We start from the raw sequence: 20061 nt of genomic DNA, 5'->3' as shown, positions 1-20061 counted from the left end.
GGAGTATGAGACAGAATTTGAGATACGGACTTTTCATAAAAGTACTAAAAAAGGGAAGCTGTGAAAGCATGCCTCCAGAAAAACTGCAATACTTTCGTCCCTTTTATTCTAGGTAAACTTTACTCTTGGTGACAGTGGTGTGTGAACACCATACACACACTTTGCTTTCTTTTTCAGGATGCATGGACTCTTAAGTACTGTTTAATTTCATCTTTTGCAACAAATGTAAGAGACGAATCCCAATTCAAAACAGAGACAGTTAATGAAGAATTAAACAATTGGTAATGTTGACCTTTTTTAACATAGCAAAGTAACATTCTCCAGAATGCATGCACCTATTAGTATACAAGGCAGCAAAAGCATATAAGAAATTAACAAAATTAATTTTGCTCTTATTAAAAACAATTTACAATTAATATGATGCTGGAATGCAATAGAAACCATCCACACTTTATGTCATCCAGCTGAAAATGACTAAAACAAGAATTGCAATATTCCATTCCTTTATTCATGAAAACATTTTAAGAAATTTTCAAACTAGTGAGCTACAGAATGAATAAGCAAGATCAATACAGTATCATATCAAACATAGTTTCTTAAAAAATCAATTCCTGCTAGTTTGGAGTCACTATTTTCACATCAAATATATATATGAAAATAAAAAAACAAAGAAACATGTAGTTTTTTTTTATCAAGTCTGAATCAGGCAGCAATGAAACTACTAATGGGGCTTACTACTGTAATGGAAAATAATTCATGGTGAGAGGAACAAATTTTCAAAATGGATAAATGCCATTATTTACATAGAATAACTAGAAGAGAAAATGATATGGACAGCCTTGTAAAAGTAGTGAATCAGCTGAAGCCTCAGTCAAAATGAGACTGAAATAACATATTTTACTAAATGTTTAAATTTGAATTTAGAACTGAGTTATTTAATATCTCAACTCTGACTCTGAGATGATACAAAATAAACATTTTTAGGGCATTACATAGCTGAAAATAGATCAGTATATGCAGTATTTACTTTTATACCAGTATATGCAGTTTTAACTTTTATACCAGTATATGCAGTGTTTACTTTTATACCAGTATATGCAGTATTTACTTTTATACCAGTATATGCAGTATTAACTTTTATACCAATATATGCAGTGTTGAACTGTATAACAATGTATGCAGTGTTTACTTATATAACAGTACAAGCAGTTTAATTGTATACCAGTAATGCAGTGTTTAACTGTATACTAGTAATAGTGCTTAACTGTAAACCAGTATATATTATTTAACTGTATACTAATATATGCAGTGTTTAATTATATACCAGTAATGCAGTGTTTAATTGTATACCAGTAATGCAGTGTTTACTTTATACCAGTAATGCAATGTTTAATTCCTTAACAGTAATGCACTTTTTACTTGTATACCAGTATATGCATTGTTTTCCTGTACGCAGTGTTTAATTGCATAACTATTTGCAGTGTTGAATTGTATAACAGTAATGCAGTGAATAATTGTATAGGAGTAATGAAGTGTTTAACTGCATAACAGTAATGCAGTGTTTCACTGTATACCAGTATAATTATGCAGTGTTTCACTGTATACCAGTAATGCAGTGTTTAACTACATACTAGTATCAGCAGTGTTTACTGTATACAAGTATATGCAGTGTTTCACTGTATATCAGTAATGCAGTGTTTAATTCTGTTCCAGTACATAAGTGTTTATTGTATACCAGTATATAGTGTTTAATTGCATACCAGTATAGGCAGTGTAATAAATGAATTCTCAAAACATGTAGAGTAGAAAGTACAATCTTAAAGCTCACAAATTTAATAATTAACTGTCTAATGGCCCCATTACTGACATTTGTAAAGGTAAGAGAGTAACCAGTGCTATCAAAATTTTGAAACTTTTACAACTTATTTTATTTGCATTAAAGTTAATAATGGTCAATCAAAACTTAAGAGACAAACAAAATTTTCTGCCGAGTTTGAAATTCAGTTTTGAGATAACAAATTTAAAACAATACAAGGCATGGATTTTTTAAACATGCTGTCGATATTACCAACAAGGGACTGAACTTAAATCATTTTTCAAGACCATTTTAAAAATACTACTATAGATTTTCAGCACTGTGTAAAACTTTTCCAATGATGAATGAGGTACTGCATTGAATAATTAATTACTGCATTGCTGCTGAAATATCTTTTAAAATATGTAACTACACAGTTCCTGTACAATGAAATTAAGAGAGCATTCTTCAAGTTCTAAGTCCAGTTGTTTTAAAAAGCATTTAGTGTCTAAAATTGTGATTCTTAAGTCATGTGGAATTTTTTTTATGGGTTTATGTAATGGATCTGAAACCATAAATCTGGAAACAAATTAAGCCAAATCAGAACAAAATATTCAAAAGCAAACTGATGAAACTGGGAATTCAGCAAAATTCTGAAATATGTATTATCAGAAGTGAGTTCAATTTTAAGCCCTTGGGGATATGTATTATCAGAAGTGAGTTCAATTTTTAGCCATTGGGGATCCTTTAAAAATCCCTGAATAAAAAAACTGCAATTGTCTTAGGACAACAAATAGTGATTTAGTTCCAGAACGCTGGTGAACTATCTCCTGGGGTTATGAGAAGCTTCTGGAGTGGATGATGATAACAACAGCTATCATTAAAATTTTCCGAAGCTTTAGTGAACCATCTTCTGAGTAAGTTTTATGAAGATACTGATGTGGATGATGGGGACAAAGACTGATTTTTTATGGCTTCCAGAGTTTCAACGAGCCATCTTCTGAGTACGTTGCAAGAAGATTCTGGTGTGGGTGGTGGCTAATTCCAATTACATCCTTCTCGTGAACCTGTCAATGTAAAAATATCAAATATGTAATAACGGGGCAAAATCAGCTTTAATTCTGAAAAGGAGATGGCTAAAGGCAGTAAAACTTTTTTAAAAATGCCACATACCTTATTTAGCACAGATCCCTCTTTTTCTGTCCAAGCATGCTTAAAATATCCATTTGTAACTGCATCTATTTTGATCCAGCCATAAGTCATGAAATGAAGCACTAACCAAATTAAATTTTCTTGCAACATACCACTACATGCATATCTGTTGTTCTACTACCACTTATTTTCAGTGGGATCAATCAGTCTTAGAACTAGGCAAAAGATGCGCTTTGTTAGGCATGACCATATTGGAGAAAGAATAAACCTCCAAAGTGGAGAGTGCACAAAATAAAGGATCCAACTCTTCTCATATGTGCATACAGGGGACACTGTTTATGACATTACATGTATATTCAAATAAATATTTTTTAAACATACAGTGTAGGCAGTATATTAGTTACATGTGTAGTGGACCGCTCCGGTGGCCTAGTGGTTAGAGCATCCGCCTTGGATGTGGGAGGTCGTGGGTTCGATCCCTGGCCAAGTCATACCAAAGACTTACAAATATGGTACTAACAGCTACCTCACTTGGCGCTCAGCATTAAGAGGTTAGTGTTAGGACTGGTTGGCCTGGTGTCAGGATAATGGGATTGGGTGGGACATAATGCTACATGTCTGCGGCATGATGCCTCAGTGCTAGACATCACTAAAAACTGCCACACTGCAGACATCATAGCGAAATGACTGAAAAATTGTTAAAGCTACATTAAAAATCCAAAATCACATCACACATCACATGTGTAGCGCTTTATGTTTTCAGTTCTTTTGTCTTGCTTATAGCTTTTTGGTGCTTTAATATCTGCTGGTAGCTTTCAACTTCATTAGCACATATCACATACTTGTGGTTTGGTTTTGTGGGGTTGAACATAATTTTCCAGTACATGGCAGCCAGCATATCTGGTGCAGGAAGAACTACCAACCAACAGGACATTACTTGAAGGCTTCCTCACATACCCATGTTGTTTGAGCTGAGACCTGAACTCATGCTCACAGAGGTGAGATGTGCGAGTGATCTGATTAGCCCCCACCCCCAACGTAGGTTTTCTATTACACTAATTTTAATATATATATATATATATATATATATATATATAAAGAATACAAATCATATAGCAAAAAACAATCCTTTCAAGTACACTGGATCGAGCAAAGGATCACATGTGTCAGGGGTTGATTAAGATAAATGCAATAAACTGACAACAAACAGTGCGAAATTAGAATCTAACTAGCCTGAGCGCTTTCAACTCTTTAATGAGTCTTTTTCAAAGGCAAATACAAAACATAGACAAGACAAACAAATGAAGTAGAAAAATGGTTATGTTGGCAGAACTTTGCATGACTGTTTCTAGAGGAATCAAACCTTTAAATTTGTAGTCCAGCTTCTTTGTCATCCAATCAGATCTATGAAGGTTGATCCTTTTGTGTAGCTTTTCAGTTTCTCTGATGTCCTGAAGGCTACAGATCTCACATGTGATGACGTAAATTACATTCTCTGTTTTGCACGTTTTGTTTGGACCATGTATGTTTAGTTTTTCTCTAGTTACTGTACTAGAAACTGTCCTGGTCTCTACCATATGTTGACAGGTTTTGCACCTTTTATCACCACATTGGCCAGATTGACTAGGGTGGTCTTTATTAGTGATTGGTGTTAGCTTCGTCCTGACTAGGATGTCCTTGAGCCAGTAACCAGATGGGCAAAACATGTACCAAGTTTGTTGATATAGAAATCAGCAATTTACAAGATGTGATGATGGACAGCTGGACAGCTCAATGGTTCAACAGGCAAATAGACAGCTGGAGGGTGAGGATAACAAAGGTGGGGAAAGAAAAAGTTGAATTTCCAATAAGCCATAACCTATGTTTTCTGCACTGTGTACTACATGAGATAAGGGCACAGTGTTCACATGCTAGGACATGTCTCTATGGTAGAAATAGGGGTGCTGATAAAAATCAAATACTGCAATCACAAGCACACTGAATACTGATATTCCGGATGTTGTATATTTTTGTAGTTCAGTAGAGGCCCATATGCCACCTGGTTTAAGTAAGTTAATTGCTGACCTTTTCCCTATTAGTTTATGTAGTACAGTAAGAACCCAATCCATGCTAAATATCTCATAAAAATATCAGGCCCATTCTACTTATTTTGCTATAGTTGTACGTATTTGTTTCAAATAAATAATGGAATTTAGTATTTTAATAACATGTTAAAAAAAATAGTAATTAGTGCTATCGTCATATAATGTGCATTGTTATACTCTCCTTAAGAGGGCCTTGAGGGAGAATAGTCATTGACTAATGAGTCACCCTCTATAAATAAAGCATTATTGTTGTTATTATTATTATTATTATTATTATAGTCTCATAAAAGTTATTTCTAAAGACAAAGGCTTAATTAATATACATGTCATATTCATAATCAAAGTCATATTAAAACCAATGTTTACAGATGAAGCTTTGATGTGATTTTCACATGAATTGAAATTGAAATTCACAGAGTTGCGGAGTTTTTCACTCCTAATAATTACACCTTGAAGTGTTTTAGGAGAAAATCATACGGAAAGTAACTTTTAACTTAAAATAAAAAAATACAACAAATAAACTTTCAATAATTTGTAAGTAATGGCAATGAATATATCAAAAGCCATGAATTAATGCACAATACATGTGATACGATATAAAGGCTTAATAATTCAGACAGCTGAACATGCCAATATATCAGCAATGTCAAAAAAATTTTTTTTTTATGAAATACTGTCCTTTTATTCTATTTTTCTGCTGGATATTGAAACCATTTTAAGTATTCTTGAGACTCCAACATTCCAAACTTGGTATAAAAAAAATTCTAACATTTTCCAGTTACTGTGTTCACAGGATACCTGTAAGTATAGTACACATTTTATTTTAATGACTTTTTACCTTGAGCCTGATATCATAGAAGATAAATGATCTTAACTGTACTATGAGTTTGCCATGCTACACTGACATGCAGTCAAACCTATAATTATTAATTTTTGAAAAACAATTCAAGTTACTGATCTGATATCACTTAAGGTATTCTTCAGATATATCCACAAACTGGGTTTGAAAAAAACAAAACATCCATAATTGTGTTATCATGCTTACAAATCAGATTAGCTATAAACTTGAGTGAAGATGGGTTGGGAGAAGTGCACAAGTTTCAAAACCATTCCAATTCAGAGAATGAGGATTGCCTGCCTGAGTTTATGGATCTAACCTGTGTTGATCACATTTACTATCAATCTAGTTTTTGGCGTTCATTATATAAGCATATATTGCAAACTTCATCAGAACTGGATCAAAAATATGAACTCCAGAGTGGTAAAAATATGCAGTGGCATCACTCGGGTTGGTGTCACCCAGTGCGGTAGCTCATGGTGTCACCCCCATGGTCCTCCTTCCGTAACAGACCATACAGAATCCTTAGTAATGTCATTTTGGTGTCACCCCCTCTGATGGTGTCACCCGGTGCAGTCCACACCCCCCGCATCCCCCTAGCGACGCCACTGCTGTGCCTGCTAGTCATGTATTTAACTATGATCGGTTATCCGCTTATGAAATCCGACTAGACCGAGCAGTGTGTGCTCTGTAAAATTTGCAATTTTTCATTTTGGTGTCACCCCTCTGAGATGGTGTCACCCGGTGCGGTCCGCACCCCCCGCACCCCCTAGCAACGCCACTGAAAATATGATTCTAGATCACCTCATTAATATGCATGGATTTCACTCATTAATATGCATGGATCTCACCCATTATTTTGTTTGAGATTTTGATGCTGTAAATCCATTTTCCAAGTCTGACTGAAATTAAATCAGAAATATGGACTTTAGAGTGGTAAAACTACTGCTGACTGATGGATGCATGATGGACTACTAATGATGTGCGAAAGACACATGTCCAAACTGTCAGCTCACAAGGTCTAATGGGTAATTGAGCTAAATGTACATGTCCATACTGTAAGCTCACAAAGGTCTTATGGGTAATTGAACAAATTTATACATGTCCATACTGTTAGCTCACAAGGTCTTATGGATAACTGAGCTAAATATACATGTCCATACTGTAAGCTCACAAGGTATTATGGGTAACTGAGCTAAATATACATGTCCATACTGTAAGCTGACAAGGTGTTATGGGTAATTGAGCCAAATATAAAGACAGCTTACCGTCAATGTTCTCTCCAGCTTGCCTGTGGTGATACTGAAGCAATACAACACCATGTCCTCCCCAACACAGTAGATCCACTCACCTCGTGGTGACATGGTGGCACACAAAAAGTCACCACCCTCACGCTTACCACTGGAGAAACTCCTTACAATCTACAATACAATAAATACAATGCTCAAAGAAATTCATGATTGAGTATGGTGATACATATATATCATACAGTCAAATCTGGTCCAGAAAACACCAGCATATAACAATTACTTGTATATGTCAAAATTATCTAACAGAGACCTTTCAGTTTTGTTGTCTGTCTAACTGTTCAACAATTTGTTTCATGAAAGCTCAGATTTGCAAGGCACTTGCCTGTGGCTAAGTCCCAAAAATTTATAGAGAGATACATGATACAGGAATTTTTTTTAAAAGTTGGTGGTATGGGTAAAATACAGTAACTCTGTACGAGTTAATTTACCAACAACGGGTCATGTTCAGTTCCATATGGTACTGCATTACAAAGTATCCATTATAATGTCTGTCCACTGCCTGCCATATGGTCCTATGCTACAGTATGCATTATAATGTCTGTCCATTGCCATATGGTCCTACATCACAATTATCCATTATAATGTCTGTCCACTGTCTGCCATATGGTCCTATTTTACGGTATGTATTCTAATGTTTGTCCATTGCCATATGGTCATACAGTACAAAGTATCCATTATAATATCTGTCCACCGTCTGCCATATGGTCTTATTTTACAGTATGCGTTATAATGTCTGTCCATTGCCATATGGTCCTACATCACAATTATCCATTATAATGTCTGTCCACCATAGGTGTCAACTTGTAAGGTTTACCCGTAATTTGTACGTTCTTTTCTTTTTTCGCAGTGTACAGTCATACAATCGTTTTGTATGGTTTTTGCATATAAAATTTTTAATTGTTATTTTTCATTTTGTGTGCATCAAGGACTCTAGGCATAATCTTTTTTAGAACGAGAATTCAGTGAGACTAGGGTGGCCCGAAACAACCAATCCAATCATACTTAAAACCACGCTTTTCCTTTGATAATGAAATGAGTTACATTCACAGTTCAACTCCTGTGTGTGAAGATCTTGTCATTTACCATTCTGAAATTTGAGGCTCACTCAGATTTCTAATATTGACTAACTACCTGTGTAGTAAGTAGGTTTTAAACATTATTATTTTATTATCTATACTTATTACTATCAAATGCATAAAGTTTGCATCAGTTTTGTACTTTACATATTGTGGCAGTCATGTTGGTGCCACCGTAATTCGTCCAACTTTTAATTGTGGAGATAAAGTCGATTTATTAAAATTTTAACAACATACTAATTAAAAATAAATACTCTACAGATTTTAGCACCAACATTTTATCCTGCTTTTATAGTTTTGAGTTAAGTTTGTCAGATACGTAATGCAAACAGGAAGATGCATTGCCATAATGACAGGCGTAGTACAGATACTGAGTAACGTCGTTCTCGTGGCTCGAAAGTATGTAACACTGCAAATTTTTATCAAGTTTGTGACCAAAATCGGCACATCATATAGCAAATTCCTAACTTTTCAAACACCAAATATGCATTTTTAATAGAAATGATGTTCAGCTTATGATGTATAAACTTCTGGAATGCTGCTGTGTCATTATTTTTATTTCTAGATTTCAATTTTCAAAGAGTTCCTGGTGTAATATCTTGTGGTTTATGGGAAAAATATAAATTCGTAACACATTTGTAATCGAGAGATCTTCCTATATCACATGTCAAATCTAAATTTTTAAATTATTTTTTTATTTTATTTCTCTTATTTAGTTGAAATATTCCATCCATCAAATGGTTGAGCCGATCTCAAAGAAACGCAAGTTTGAAGACACTGACTGAGGTTGTGGCAAGTTTCAGGCTGATTGGATTAAAGTCTTCCCTGGCATAGTAGATGTATCCAAGTTAGAATCTTCACATGCTTTTTGTAAAATATGCAGCAAAAACATTAAAGTGGTGGCGTCGAGCATATATGATCTGGAGGAACACTTCAGGACAAAACTGCATGAAAGAAATTTTGAAATGAAGAAGGGAGCATCCGCCAAACGTTTCTTTGCTTAGCTAAAGCAGGAAGATGATAGTGTTATAAGCAAAAAGAATGAAATAGTTTCAAAAATGTAAATAATTATGTAAATATGTGTAAAAACTTTGTGTATAGCATTTGCTGTTTTAAAACTGTTGATCATATATAATGTATGAATACATTTTTTCGTGTAAGACTTTTTTGGTCTTTGTAAGGTTTTTATTGGTCTGGGGTACAGATTTTCATCTCAAGGGTTGACACCTATGGTACACTGTCTGCCATATGTCCTATTTTATAGTATGCATTATAATGTCTGTCCATTGTCATATGGTCCTACATCACAATTATCCATTATAATGTCTGTCCACTGTCTGCCATATGGTCCTATTTTACAGTATGTATTCTAATGTCTGTCCATTGCCATATGGTCATACATTACAAAGTATCCATTATAATGTGTCCACTGTCTGCCATATGGTCCTATTTTACAGTATGTATTCTAATGTCTGTCCATTGCCATATGGTCATACATTACAAAGTATGCATTATAATGTGTCCACTGTCTGCCATATGGTCCTATGTTACAGTATGCATTCTATTGTCTGTCCACTGCCATATGATCCTACATCACAATTATCCATTATAATGTCTGTCAGCTGTCTCCCATATGGTCCTATGTTCTAGTATACATTCTAATGTCTGTCCATTGCCATATGGTCCTACATTACAAAGTATCCATTATAATGTCTGTCCATTGCCATATGGTCCTGCATTACAAAGTATCCATTATAATGTCTGTCCATTGCCATATGGTCCTGCATTACAAAGTATCCATTATAATGTCTACCCATTGCCATATGGTCCTACATTACAAAGTATCCATTATAAAGTCTGTCCATTGCCATATGGTCCTACATTAAAAAGTATCCATTATAATTTCTACCCATTGCCATATGGTCCTACATTACAAAGTATCCATTATGTCTTTCCATTGCCATATGGTCCTACATTATAAAGTATCCATTATAATGTATGTCCATTGCCATATGGTCCTACGTTACAAAGTATCCATTATAATGTCTACCCATTGCCATATGGTCCTACATTACAAAGTATCCATTATAATGTCTGTCCATTGCCATATGGTCCTACATTACAAAGTATCCATTATAATGTCTGTCCATTGCCATATGGTCCTACATTACAAAGTATCCATTATAATGTCTGTCCATTGCCATATGGTCCTACATTACAAAGTATCCATTATAATGTCTACCCATTGCCATATGGTCCTACATTACAAAGTATCCATTATAATGTCTGTCCATTGCCATATGGTCCTACATTACAAAGTATCCATTATAATGTCTGTCCATTGCCATATGGTCCTACATTACAAAGTATCCATTATAATGTCTACCCATTGCCATATGGTCCTACATTACAAAGTATCCATTATAATGTCTGTCCATTGCCATATGGTCCTACATTACAAAGTATCCATTATAATGTCTGTCCATTGCCATATGGTCCTACATTACAAAGTATCCATTATAATGTCTACCCATTGCCATATGGTCCTACATTACAAAGTATCCATTATAATGTCTGTCCATTGCCATATGGTCCTACATTACAGTACCATATAGTCCTAATAAAAATGAAAATAGGTGTCACATAATTTAAACAATGTTGTAAAACAAAAAGCAAGTTTTATAGGTACAATCAGACCTGCCAACCCTGACAAGTCCATATCAGCAAGGCAGTTGATATTTTTCTGTAAGTTTGACCATTTTTTAGCAAGGTGTAACAAAATATCATAAACTGCTATTGTAAAACAGGAAAACGTAATTAAAAGTTTGGTATTTGGAACGTGCAGTGACGATAAACATTATGTTCAACTGAAAAGTTTGTAAAGTACGCATAGATTTTATTTACCACTAGTAGAGTGCACACATTTTATTTCCAAACCCCATGCAGCTCAATGGCTTGTTGTTGCTCTCTCTCAACCTGATGAAATTCTTGGAAATTCTTTTTCCATTTCACATGATGATGGCAATCATATTTCCCACCACAAGTCATGCTCAAATTGGCATGTGATGTCCAATAAACATAATTGTGTTCCTTCCAGCTTTTATTCACAAGAATCTGAATATTCCTTTTCATTTTTCCTGTGTTGATTATTAATACTTTTTAAGAGGCTTATTTTCCCTTTCGTCTTAAACATGCATCGCCTGCTGACGCCATTTCTAAACAAAATTCTATGATCAACAGTTTCATCATGCAAACAGCGATGAACAAATTTTCCGGATTTTTCGGCATTGATCATTTTTTTGGTAGTTTTTGCCTTTATGCCCTAAGTTCATATTTTAAGGGTAATTTTAGTAAGACTTATGGCAAAATCATAAGAGTTGGCAGATCTGGGTACAATCATTGACTATTATTTATAATATCTTTATCCAAAGCAAAATTCAGTATGAAATTGTGTTGGTAATCAAGCTTACTATTTATCATACTTATATAATCCATGATAAAATATGGTGCCATAATGAGGAAGAAGATCAGTCTTTTCTAATGGTCACTTTCCTTTATTAAAAGTTGTTCTTGGTTCAAATTTAATACATAGTTAAGGAAGATAGAAAAAACTATTTTATTTGATCTGATTGGTGACCAAAATTGGCCTTTACCCCGTTTGTCCTTTCCTATAAATAGTAAAACAGACTACTTTTGGGAAGCAACTTGAAATGGTGGTATCTACAACAATTAAAAAAGTCCACGTACATTCTTAATGCAAATGTAAAAAGGATAGTCAACAGCCCTAAGTGAAAATTTTATAGGTAAATAAGGGAGGCTTTGTGTCACACCAAATCTTTAATATTGAATGAGATACCTAAATTTAACACTTATAATGAATTCCCTTAAGTGTTCAGGCTAAGATATATATACATATATATATATACCTTGCTAAAAATAATGTTGCACTAATATTAAAGCCTCACCTGTCCCTGCATATTCATGATAACAATGGTGTTGGATCTGTTGCACACAATGAACTGCTCTGCATTACGGGGAAGAGGGTGAATACTATGAACTGTGATGTCACTTCCTGCAGTCCCCCCCAGTGACTTGAATGTAGACTGACACTCTTGGGATTTGATGCTCCACACTTTGATAGTTCCATCTGAGCTGGCACTGGAATGCAGAATGTTTTTTTCCCAAATGTATACAGTTACAAGTCTATGCTCTGACAATAAGAAACAGAAAAGAGTGAAAGACAACAAGCTTTTGTAAAATTAAATATTTATTTCCCCAGAATACATAGTGAATAAGAAAAAGAAAAAAAACCTTACGGTATTACAAATTAAATCCCCAAATATTCCAAGAATTACAGAAACAAGTCCTAGTAATTTAAAGTCCTGAATAAAATTCTATACAAGTATATAAAAAATTCCAAAACTTAAGTTGGTGACATGTATGAGGTAGCCTATGGAGTGCTGATGTGTCAACATTCTTTTGTTGAATCACAGTAATATAGTTACAGATTTGAATTCAGTATAAATTCCAGTGAATGTCTTAATCAATGAATTTTATAGAGCACTTTTGTTTTTTCCAGAGAAAATAATCACTTGAGTTTAATAATTTGAACAAAAAAGATTCCAGCCCAAAATAAATAAAAATACTGGTCACAGCATACAACTTGAAAGTGCTAGATGTTAAAGCATGAAGGACCAAGTCCTCACAATTACAAGATTATATAGTTCTCTACTTGACCTAATGTCACAATTAGCATTTTCGATAAATAAAAAAAAAACATTACCTAATGGAAAATAACCTTTCTAGAATGATCCAGTTATTTAAAAAATCAAAACCATTACCTGTAAAATTCACTTAGCAAAGTCCAAAACCCTGACCCAAATAAACATATTTATTTTTTCTATTAATAATGATCCTGATATTAAGCCCATACAGAGAGAGAATAATCTGTATGTATTAGTTGTTGATATAAAATGAAGTAACAACAAAAATCAATTAGATCAAGCATAAATGAACTCAATTTTGGACAAGGTCAAGTCCAGCATACAATGTTACATTACAATAGCATGTAATGAAATAATTTTTTTTAAAAACAAACTATTAAATTAAATATACACAGCAATACCTGATGTAACTTTATTTAAAATGAACAATTAAGAAGAGCACTTTTCTTGTGCAGAGTCGTAAAATAGTCAGCTGGTCTCAATGGCCATTCTCATTTTCCCTAACACACTTAACTGATAAAGTCACTTATTAAACAGTCACCTGCTTTATGAGGTGTTCCCTAACAGTGGTTTCTTATTGCTTAGATTGGTTGTTTGAGCATATGAACAATACAATTGTGCATTTTTTATCCCATGTCATTTAATAAGTAAAGACATGTGAAGCACATTGATGTGAAAACATGCCTTATCTTGGCTATATTTAGGCTCCAGGTGGCTGAGTGGTCTATAGTGCTTGCCTTTACTAATCACTGCCATTTTACCTCTGTCCATGTGGGTTCGAGTCTTGGACTCGAAATATGTTGGTATGTGAGAAAGCTGCCAGCAGCTTCCCATGGTTCAGTGGGTCTTGTAGAAATGGCTAGTCAGAAAGGTTCTAGACAGTAGTTTAAAGGTTGCCTTGTTCAACACATCAGAGCCCAAAGTACATTCCATTTTGAATCAAGGGCCCAATCAGTTGATTGAGGCAAGTTGAAATTGAAATTGGCAACAGTGGGTAACATTTCCAATGTTTAGCTATAAGTCCAGCAATGATACATGTAAAATGTTCTCAAGAATTCCAATTTCTGTTCCTTTTTCTATGTAAAATTTAGGCTGTGTACATGAAATTTCACTTGCCCCCAGCAGATCATAGATGTCTGGGCTAGCTGAGTTGAGGAATTATCATGATTTAGGCTATAAGGTTGGAAAGGTCTTTGTTCTGGCTTATGTCTTCCTTTCCATGATAGAGAAATATGTCTAAGTTCTGGAAAGGTATGTTTGGTTATAAGCAGAGTTAACTGCTTCTTGAAAAGTCCATAGCTAGCTACTTATAGTTCAGAGGCTTTCAAAGTGATGGACCTTCTTGCTCATACAATTTTCACTAGCACAGGAATCTCTGCCACTTGATTCAGAAGGCTATTAATTGAAGATTTACCTCACCTGAGAAAAGCAATCAGCATTAGTTAGCACCTGAATTTCCCAACTTCCACTGCAACAGCAAACTTAAATGGTAGTCCTTATGATGCCTGCTTCATTACATCTTCAATTTTATTCACCAAACATCAATGGTATTCCAAAAGAAGCTAAATGTGGAGCCAAGGCATTATAAGGCTTTAGGGCTGATGAGTGCAGGCAGGTATCCTATTACAAAAGATCACTCTCAAGGCATTGGCAATTGTGATGCATATCTCTATTAATCACCTTGGCAATGCAGACTAAGGCATCCCGATTCATGATTGCCACCTGATTTTTGACCAGTTGAAAAGTAGCCAGTGAATCCAAATACAGCATAGAGGAAGTAGCCAAATGCAGTATAGAAAAAGTAGTGAAATGCAACATAGAGAAGCAGCCAAATGTAGCAAACAGGAAGTAGCCAAAAGTAGCATAGAGGAAGCAAAGAGGAAGTAGCCAAATGCAGCAAAGAGGAAGTAGCCAAATGCAACATAGAGGAAGTAGCCAAATGCAACATAGAAACAGTAGTGAAATGCAGCATAGAAAAAGTAGTGAAATGCAGCGTAGAAGTAGCAAAATGTAGCATAAAGCAAGAAGCTAAATGTGGCATAGATGGAGTAGCTAAATGGGGCATGGAGGAAGTACCTAAATGTAGAATAGAGGAAGTAGCCAGAAGTAGCAAAGAGGAAGTAGCTAAATGTAGCAGAGAGGATGTAGCCAAATGTAGCATAGAGGAAGTAGCTAAATGTACCATAAAGGAAGTAGCTAAATACAGAATAGAGGAAGTAGCCAAATGTTGCATAAAAGAAGTAGTCAAATGTAGCATAGAGGAAGTAGCTAAACACAGAATAGAGGAAGTAGCCAAATGCTGCATAGAGGAAGTAGCCAAATGTAGCACAGAGGAAATAGCCTAATGTAGCATAGAAGAAGCATAATGTAGCATACAGGAAGTAGCCAAATGTAGCATAGAGGAAGTAGCTAAACAGCATAGAGGAAGTAGCCAAATGTAGCATAGAGGAAGTAGCCAAATGTAGCACAGAGGAAATAGCCTAATGTAGCATAGAAGAAGCATAATGTAGCATAGAGGAAGTAGCCAAATGTAGCATAGAGGAAGTAGCTAAACATAGCATAGAGGAAGTAGCCAAATGTAGCATAGAGGAAGTAGCTAAACACAGAATAGAGGAAGAAGCCAAATGCTGCATAGAGGATGTAGTGATTACATTCTGCACTAACTTGGAGGTGGTATGCAGGATATTTTTGTCCAGCTTATAAAATAAAGGTTTGGTCATATTGACTACAGCAATGATTTTATCCAAGGATGGCAGCTCAATGCTGAACATCACCCAATGTGTGTAATACCAGATAGACAGAATAATGTTGGTAGCTGACTTTTCACAGAAAAACTTGGAATTGCTCAGATTCCATATTTTTAGCAGTTATGTGGTCAGAACTTTCTTTATACCTTCACTGACTGAGGAAGAAGATAGAAATATGTCTATGTCTGCTCTCCTTCATCTTCTAAATCCACTGAAGCCTTCTTGTACCCATGTGTGTGTGTGTGAGAGAGAGAAAGAAAGAATGATATAGAATAAGAATGACAGTACTGTTTTCCATACTACTGTAATATTCCACAGATTTCCTAAACATGTATTTACTCTAAATTGTATTAAACTATTGAAAAAGAAAACTCACCTTATGATATGGTGTCCATCCTGAGTAAACACTGCATCATTAACAAATGACGTGTGGCCAGTGAATTCTTTTAACGTCTTTCCAGATTTTAGGCCATGAATTCTGCATACAAAACAAGGTCATTTATTATTCAAAATAAATGAAAACTGATTAAAAAATAAAACCCCAATAAGCTTTTGTATTTTTTGAAGAGACATGATGTGGTTACTTTAAGTACTACAGACACATGACTGACTTAAGTTTCACAACAATCCACATTAAAAATAACTAGGTGAAGATAAAAACATAAATATCAATCTTTATAAACGTATGTCGATATTTAGCTGTTCCTACTGATTCATAGTTGTATTTTTCTTGGTATGAACAAATACTTAACTGGAATAATGACAATTTCTGTACCAATATAGTTGAGGGACAAAATCTAGTAGATATGTGTTTTATACAAGACAGATTTTGCTTATATCAAACACTAATAGCCTTACCGAGAAATGTACAGTGCAACTACTGGACAACGTAGCTGAGGTCAACTTTATTTCATAATATTGGGTAGGGAATGCTTAGTGTTTATTAAATCCTTTTAACCATATCATATTAATTTAAGAGTTCGAAATTGCAATGATTACTTTTACCTGTGTTTTGAATGGAACTCCACATCCATATTAAAATGATATATTTAAACTTTTTGCTATCTATCTTACTAACGAGACCAAGCTAGAAGCTCAAAATTGATATTTTTGAAAATTCTGTCATAATTAACATACTGATAACAGCAATGCATACAAATTTATATTAGCTTAATTGCAGAACCATGCAACTGTTTCTTCTGTTTTATATCAGTAGACTGAATTATTTCTGTAAAATTGATATTACTGCAGTCAAATTTAGCACAGAATTTTTAGGGCATTTCTTATCAGAGAATCACCCCATCACAGTATTTAAGACAGAAGTAGTGAATGTTGTATGCATGATACACTTACTCTGACAAGTTTGTGAGGGGATCTGTAAATGACTCAAGTTTGTTTATAAGTCACCGATTTACATTTTCCTTTTACTGTCAGTTTGACCAAGGGGTAGGGCTGTGGCTGTCATATGCAACACACTATCAAGTCATGACATATATGAATTTCCAATTTTATTTGAACATGCTCAGTGGTTAAATTTTTTTTAAAGAACACAGATGGGAGTCACAGATGTACAAATTTTCTTAACAGTGATTTTGATCTCAAGGGAAGTGGTGTAGATAATTATATATCTAGCTCAAGTTGGGTAAAAGACATCCTCAGCATTTCCAATGCTAAAGCCTGGACACGGACTTAGGCTAGTAACTTCTTTTTTATTCTGACTAAGGTGTGCTATACACTGTCCAATTATCACATACATCTGACGAAGGTTTCGCCAAAACCTCTCCAAGACTTGCAAACTGAAGGGTCGGACAAGAAAAGATTAATCATCAGAAATTACTATATATCAAGTTTATTTTGTTTACAAGCGAGAGGACTGAAATATTGAGAGAAAAAAAAAGATTTTTTATTTCAGTTTGATAAATTTCTTTGTGGCTGTAAATATTTATGAAATCTGGAAAGGCTTCAAATTAATTGGAAGACTGAATTATGCAAGAATTACAGAAAAAGCTGAAGCAAAAGAATAAATACTAACAAGATGGAGTCATCTACTGCCCCATCCCTACAAAAATATCAAATAAAAATATGGTATGAAATACTGTCTCTCAAGTGGCATGAAACTCTGCCAATCATATACAAGATTAACTCATAAACATGCATCAAGCTTATTCAACAAAAAGAACATAAATCTAGATGCTATATGCCTATTTACTAAATTTGATAAAAATAACAGAAATAGAGTTCCTGGAGCACTGATAAGCACAACTATCAGATTCCAATTCAACTCAATAATATGCATGAATCGTAACTGTACTAATCCATCCAAGATCTTAATGATTTCAGCCGATGACTAAGATTGATCAAAACTGCACAAGGAGCAGTCTCTGATGTGGCAACACCACCAGCCATTCCCATGTTGTTCTTGTTGTTATAGGGTTTAACGCCATTTTTCAGCACACGATAGGCTATACATGGCGGCCAGTATTAATCATGGTGGAGGAAGAACCCAGGAAAACCCCAGAAAGAACCACCGACCCACGAGAAGCGACTGGCATGCTTTCTCACATACCTGCATTGGCTGAGTCCGAGACTCGAACCCACGCAGACAGAGGTGAGATGGCAGTGATCCATAATGGAGAGCGCTTTAGACCACTCCGGGCCCCCCATTCCCATGCAAGATCACTTTGTTAATGCATATAAATCCCATATGTTATCAAACTCATGCGAGATCTACATCATGTAAGTCTATATTTGAAGCAGGGTCAAATTAAATCAAAATGTGTATTCAAGACAAGCTCAGCCAATCAGATGCAACATCACCTTATCAATATGCATGGATCCTGTTCACTTTCAAAACAGTACAAAATGTTGACAACATAAGTCCATATTCCAAAACTGATCTAAATCAGATTAGAATTACAGCTTTCTGAGTGAAATAAAGCTTAAAAATACTGAAAGATAACTTCATTAATATGCATGAATTTTGTTTATTTCTGTCACTGTCCAAGATCTTGATGATATAAGTATATATTCCAAGAGTGATTGTTCCAAGTGTGATTGAAAGTGGATAAGAAATATTACTTCCAGAACAGTAAAAAATTCAGGAAATCAGATGCAAGATTTTATTTCATTAGCATGCATAGATCTCACAAGCTACTGAAACCATCAAAGATCTTGATGACACAGGCCCATATTTCAAATTTGGTCGAAACCGGATTAATAATATGACCTCCAGAGTGGTAAATCAGTCAATTAACACTCACGGATCGCACTCATTATCAGACTTGTTTGAGATTTTCATTATATAAACCCATATTTAAAGTTTTATTGAATCAGATTAGAAATATTAACTCAAGAACTGTAACAAGCAACTGTTGACAGATGGACAAAGCATGATGGATGCAGGGTCACACATATGGCCTTAAAGACAGGTGAACTAAACACACTGAAAATGAAGAACTGTGAATATCAAACGGCACATGTGGACTACTAGAATAATGAATGGATAGACTGAATAGTCTTGAAGTTGTACTCCAAAAATGAAATGGTGGATAATGGATGGAGTTGTACTCCAGAAATGAAAGTGTGGATAATGGATGGAGAGGCAAACAGATAACATTAAAATTATTGAGACTGAAGAATTCTGAAACTCAAAAGGCACATCTGGACCACTACTCTGTTATGACTACCAAGTTTAAACAACAACTCTACTATGACTACCAAGTCTAGACCACTACTCTGTTATGACTACCAAATCTAGACCACTACTCTATTATGACTACCAAGTTTAAACAACAACTCTACTATGACTACCAAGTCTAGACCACAACTCTATTATGACTACCAAGTCTAGACCACTACTCTGTTATGACTACCAAGTTTAAACAACAACTCTACTATGACTACCAAGTCTAGACCACTACTCTGTTATGACTACCAAATCTAGACCACTACTCTGTTATGACTACCAAGTTTAAACAACAACTCTATTATGACTATCAAGTCTAGACCACTACTCTGTTATGACTACCAAATCTAGACCACTACTCTGTTATGACTACCAAGTTTAAACAACAACTCTATTATGACTATCAAGTCTAGACCACTACTCTGTTATGACTACCAAGTCTAGACCACTACTCTATTATGACTATCAAGTCTAGACAACAACTCTAATATGATTACCAAGTCTAGACCACTACTCTATTATGACTACCAAGTCTAAACAACAACTCTAATATGATTACCATGTCTAGACACTACTCTAATATGATTATCAAGTCTAGACCACTTCTCTAATATGACTACCAAGTCTGGAACACTACTCTATTATGACTA

General features: G+C 34.8%; 1 protein-coding gene across 1 annotated transcript in view; it reads right to left on the bottom strand.

Moving 5' to 3' along the window:
- Positions 1-490: 490 nt before the first annotated feature.
- The window catches only part of LOC149792984 (WD40 repeat-containing protein SMU1), a 55624-nt gene continuing 36053 nt past the window's right edge, over positions 491-20061 (bottom strand). Inside the window, exons 10-13 of the mRNA XM_089966851.1 lie at positions 16103-16204; positions 12221-12413; positions 7138-7290; positions 491-2862 (exon numbers count right to left, since the gene is read on the bottom strand). Coding sequence (XP_089822977.1) covers positions 2764-2862; positions 7138-7290; positions 12221-12413; positions 16103-16204 — 547 coding nt within the window. The 3' untranslated portion in view covers positions 491-2763. The remainder of the gene's footprint in view (positions 2863-7137; positions 7291-12220; positions 12414-16102; positions 16205-20061) is intronic.

This window comes from Sinohyriopsis cumingii, chromosome 8, assembly GCF_028554795.1.
Source record: "Sinohyriopsis cumingii isolate HCF-2022 chromosome 8, ASM2855479v2, whole genome shotgun sequence".
Lineage (NCBI taxonomy): Eukaryota > Metazoa > Mollusca > Bivalvia > Unionida > Unionidae > Sinohyriopsis > Sinohyriopsis cumingii.
This window is presented reverse-complemented; position numbering and strand designations above follow the sequence as displayed.